The sequence below is a fragment of the Chaetura pelagica genome, unplaced genomic scaffold (genome assembly GCF_000747805.2).
Source record: "Chaetura pelagica isolate M959 unplaced genomic scaffold, ChaPel_1.0 scaffold243, whole genome shotgun sequence".
Taxonomy (NCBI): Eukaryota; Metazoa; Chordata; class Aves; order Apodiformes; family Apodidae; genus Chaetura; species Chaetura pelagica.
Window position 1 is genome coordinate 1,497,810 of NW_009952712.1, and position 4,598 is coordinate 1,502,407.

Below are 4,598 nucleotides of genomic sequence, written 5' to 3' on the forward strand. Positions count from 1 at the left end.
GTCTCCGTCGTCTCGGCGCCGGCCACCACGGGCAGAGCAGGTACCACTGTGGGAAGAGCCAGGACAAGCCCAGGTGAGCCACACCGCTCCGTGTCCCCCAGGGCTGACATCCTGGTGTGCGTGGGGTGGAAGAGGTGGGGTGGGGGGGGCTGGACACACCAAGCTCCCGCAGGTGGAGGTGCCGTGGGGCTGAGCGGGCAGTGCCCAGCGTGTTGGTGGCCTGCACCCACACCGAGTAGTTGTCCCCGCCACGCAGCGAGCTCAGCAGCACCGGGGAGTCCGCGGGGAAGACCTCCTCCTCCTCCTCCTCCTCTGCCATCCCCGTCCTAGAAAGGAGAAGACATCCCCAGTACTAGCCCATCCCAGCATCACCAGCTCCCAAGGGGTCACAGCTTGAGGCTGGGGTACTGTCGTCTCCACAGCCAGAGCTTGTCACTCCTAAAGGGAACTAGGAATTTGTTGCCTTTGACCCTTCTGGGGGGAATTTGTGGTTTGGCTGTTGGAAGGGTTCTTTCTCAGTTACAGAATCATGGAATCAAGGAATTGCTTTGGTTGGAAAAGAACTTTAGGACCATCAAGTCCAACCATTAACCCCCAGCACTAACCCATGTCCCCCAGCACCACATCTACAGGGCTTTGAAACCTCTCCAGGGATGGGGACTGCCCTGGGCAGCCTGGGCCAGGGCCTGACAGCCCTTTGGGGACAAAATTGTTCCCAAGATCCAACCTAAACCTCCCCTGGCACAACCTGAGCCCATTTCCTCTTGCCCCATCCCTTGTTCCTGGGGAGCAGAGCCCGACCCCCCTGGCTCCAACCTCCTCTCAGCAGCTGCAGAGCCAGCAGGTCTCCCCTCACCTCCTTGTCTCCAGGCTGGACACCCCCAGCTCCCTCAGCTGCTCCTCTAGGACTTGTGCTCCAGCCCCTTCCCCAGCCCCACTGCCCTTCTCTGGACACGCTCCAGCCCCTCCATGTCCTTCCTGTCCTGAGGGGCCCAGAAGTGACCCCAGGACTCGAGGTGCAATACCCTGCCTGTGCACAGGCTGCCTGCCAGCCTGGCCACAGCGCTGTTCCAGCCCTGGGGGGCCTTACCTGCGCAGGTGGAGGCTGTAGGTGGTGGGGAGCAGGGGGGCTCTCCCTGTGTCCCACTGGCATTCCAGGCGCCCCGAGCCCTCGCTGCTGCTGCACCTCAGGTCGCTGGGGGGGTCCGGGGGGTCTGCAGAGGCAAGGTCAGGCCCAGCAGCCAGGGCAGTGCAACCCTCAGGCTGCTGCAACGCACACACCTCCCCTCCTGCCCCCCCAGGGGGCTGCAGGTGAGCAAAAATCAGGTGGGGCTGCAACGCAGGGTCAACCCCTGGGTGTAACGTGCACCCAGGCCAGGAAAAGGGGAGAGAAATCCCTGGGTTTTCCTTCCCAGGGCAGGGGGGTTGGTACTCACAGCCTGCCCAGACGTGGGTGCCACACACCAGGTGTTGCCACTTGTGGTTGGGGCAGTGGGCGAAGCAGGTGACGGTCCCGAAGGGCATCTGGAAACGGGGCAGGCGGAGCTGGACGGTGCTGCTGTTGATGGGGTGCAGGGCACCCTCAGCCCAGCTGAGGTTGAGGAGGATGCTGAAGCGGGCGCGGGGGCAGCCGAGGGTGGAGAGGCAGTTGATGGAGATGTTGGAGCCCATCGGCACCACCGGGCCGGGCTCGATCCAGACCTGCCCTGAGCACTTGATGTCGGCCCCACCTGCAGCAACACCTGCCGGGTCAGGGTGGCTCTGGGTGGCTGTTCCCCCGCAGGATGGGGGGGGATGCTTTGCTGGGACAAAGGCAGCAGCACAGCAGGACCCTAGTGCCCCCCCCGTGGTCCATTTATTTCTCCCGGGGATGGGGATAAACCCCCCCCCAATTCTCAGCAGCCACCCAGTGACTCCTCCCCTCGTGTGGGAAACCACCAGTTTCACCCAATTTAGGTCACTTCAGTGAGTGCAGGGAGACAACCCACAGCCTGGAGAGGGTGGCACTCCCCCCCCCCCTCCCCCCCTCAAGTGCTCCTCCCAAAACCCACAACTACAGCGTTATCATTTTCCCACTCCAGCTGCCATTCCCCAGCAGGGCCAGGGTGTTTTCTGCAGTGGCCAGTGAGGGTGAGGCCGTGGTGGCCCTGCTGGCAGTGCCACACAGCCACTTACCTCCAGACAGGCAGCAGAGCAGGACGTGGAGCACCAAGGCCTCTCTGGACCCCACCATGGCCTGGGCTGCGGCCGCTGCCTGAGCGTGGCATAGTCTGGGGGAGGAAAGGGGGGAGATGTCCCACTGGCCACACCACTGCCAGGCACAGCTGGGTCTGTCCTCTCCTTGGGATCACAGAATCCCACACTAGGTTGTGTTGGGAAGGGACCTTAAAGACGGTCCAGTTCCAACCCCCTGCATGGGCAGGGACACCTCCCACCAGCCCAGGCTGCTCCAAGCCCCATCCAACCTGCCCTTCAACACCCCCAGGGATGGGGCAGCCACAGCTTCCCTGGGCAACCTGGGCCAGGCTCTCACCACCCTCACAGCACAGAATTTCTCCCTCACATCTCATCTCCATCTCCCCTCTTCCAGCTGGAAACTCTTCCCCATCATCCCATCCCTCCCTGCCCTTGTCCCAAGCCCCTCCCCAGCTTTCCTGGAGCCCCTTCAGGCACTGGAAGCTGCTCTCAGGTCTCCCTGGAGCCTTCTCTTCTCTCAGGGACCACCCTGGAGGTGGCACTGGGGACACATGGTGGGGGTTTACCTGGGGATCTGGGATCAGGCTGGGCTGTGCAGTGGAAGCCCAGGGGAACAAGCCTGTGGGCATGTGGGTAACACCAGCAGAGCTCCATGTCCAGCCCCTGTGAGCAGCCCCGAGGCCACTTTCTCTAAGCTTCCAGCTCTGGTGACATTACTCTTAGTTTTCACCTCTCTGAAGTTTCTCCAATCCTGTCCTTACATGGACACAAATGTTGATGAAGTTTTGCTAACCCACAGGTTGGATGGCCTCATCCCCACCTCTGGGCAGGTGATGGAGCAAGCCCTGCTGGAAACCAGTTCCCAAGACACGAAGGGTGATGGGAGAGGACAGAGTGGATTTGCAAAAGGTAAATCAATCCTGAGCAGCCCCAGAGCCTCCCTCGGAGAGGCTGAAGGAGCACAGGGGATGCTGCTTGTCTTCATCCTGCCCCTCTGCCCGGCCCTGAGGGGCAGATCTGGGGCTCTGGCTCCAGGGCTGGGTTCCCCCAAGGGCAGGAGAGACATGGCCTGGCTGGAGTGGGGCCAGCAAAGGCTGGAAAGGTGCCTGAGGGTCTGGAGCACCTGAGGTGTGAGGAAGGGCTGGGGGCTGCCCAGTCTGGAGAGGGGAGGACTCAGGGGTGTCTGGTGTCTGAAGGAGGGGGTAGAGATGAGAGACCCAGAGCCCTCTCAGCTCTGCTCAGGGGCAGGAGGCAACGGGGTCACATTCAAAAGCAGGAAGTTGCAGTTAAAGATAAGAAAATGCACTCTAAGGGTGACCAAGCACAGGACCAGCTGCCCCGAGGGGTTGTCCTGGAGTCTCCATCCCTGGCCATGCTCAGAGCTGACCAGACAGGGTTTCCTGGGACAGGAACTTCTCCTCTTTCCATGATGGCTTTCCCACCACCTTGCACAGCAGACCTGAGCCCCCCTTGCAGGTGGGGTGATGCCTCACAAGACCCCCCACACCTTGAGCCCCTCTGTGGAGCCTCTGGGCTGCTGCTCCCACTGCCCATTGGGGGTGGGTGCTGAGCAGACCCTCACCATGGCCTCACACCCCCCCACACGTGCACAGTGCTGAGCACCCAGCAAAGCCTCCAGGGTTTTCTTTTTAATTACAGGTATTTAAAATAACCCTATAATTAAAGCAATTCAGCCGTATTTACATATTTAAATAAATATTTGAAATGATTTACCATAATCAACCAAATAATTCAAATGATCTGATACAAAAACTGATGTCAGACCTGGTGAGCTTCCCTCGAGGGATCAGAGTCCACCATAAAAGCTCTAAAATGACATTTTTCAACCCAAACCAGGCCACCAGCTACACGTTTTGGTGCTTTTCCTGTCGTGTGAGTCGACCTGGTTTCCTTAAGGGCTTCTCAAGTGCTCACCATGAGTCAAATTTCAAGAACCTTCCTATTACCTGACCTACTAAGAGAACTTGAAGGCCTTCCAAATTGCCTGCAAACCTTCTGCAAGTTAGAACAAACGGGGGAGGGGGGGAATTAAGACCAAAAATCTCATGGCACATGAAAAGAGGTGAAAATACAAGGAAGCTGCCAGCTCTGGGGTGGGACCCTGGGCTCGGAACCATCGCTCACCTTTATGTTTTTATTCCAATTTACAGGCTTTTTGGGGGATTTTTTTTGCCAAATGCAAAGCCAGGAGGGATGTGACAGTCCCCTTGTGCAGGGGGGATGCTGCTCTTTGGGGTCAGCCCCGTTCAGGAGCCTCCTGGTCCGTCGAGCAAGAGCCGTCCAGGCTGTGCCAGCCCCAACCATCCCAACCCTTTCCCCGTGTGCCCAACCCACATCAACGGTGGGAGAAACGGGAGCTGGGGGGGGGGGTTAAAATGAGG

At 59.5% G+C, this 4,598-nt stretch overlaps 2 protein-coding genes across 2 annotated transcripts in view; one reads left to right on the top strand and one right to left on the bottom strand.

Annotated features, from left to right (window-relative positions):
* Nucleotides 1–2,233, bottom strand: part of LOC104386061 — a 41,629-nt gene extending 39,396 nt beyond the window's left edge. Inside the window, exons 1-5 of the mRNA XM_009994594.1 lie at nt 2,176–2,233; nt 1,437–1,730; nt 1,091–1,214; nt 160–326; nt 45–46 (exon numbers count right to left, since the gene is read on the bottom strand). Of these exons, the coding sequence (XP_009992896.1) occupies nt 45–46; nt 160–326; nt 1,091–1,214; nt 1,437–1,730; nt 2,176–2,233 (645 nt within the window). The remainder of the gene's footprint in view (nt 1–44; nt 47–159; nt 327–1,090; nt 1,215–1,436; nt 1,731–2,175) is intronic.
* Nucleotides 2,234–3,075: 842 nt separating this feature from the next.
* SLC35D1 (solute carrier family 35 (UDP-GlcA/UDP-GalNAc transporter), member D1) overlaps nt 3,076–4,598 on the top strand; it is a 15,494-nt gene continuing 13,971 nt past the window's right edge. The window contains exon 1 of the mRNA XM_009994595.1: nt 3,076–3,105. Coding sequence (XP_009992897.1) covers nt 3,076–3,105 — 30 coding nt within the window. The remainder of the gene's footprint in view (nt 3,106–4,598) is intronic.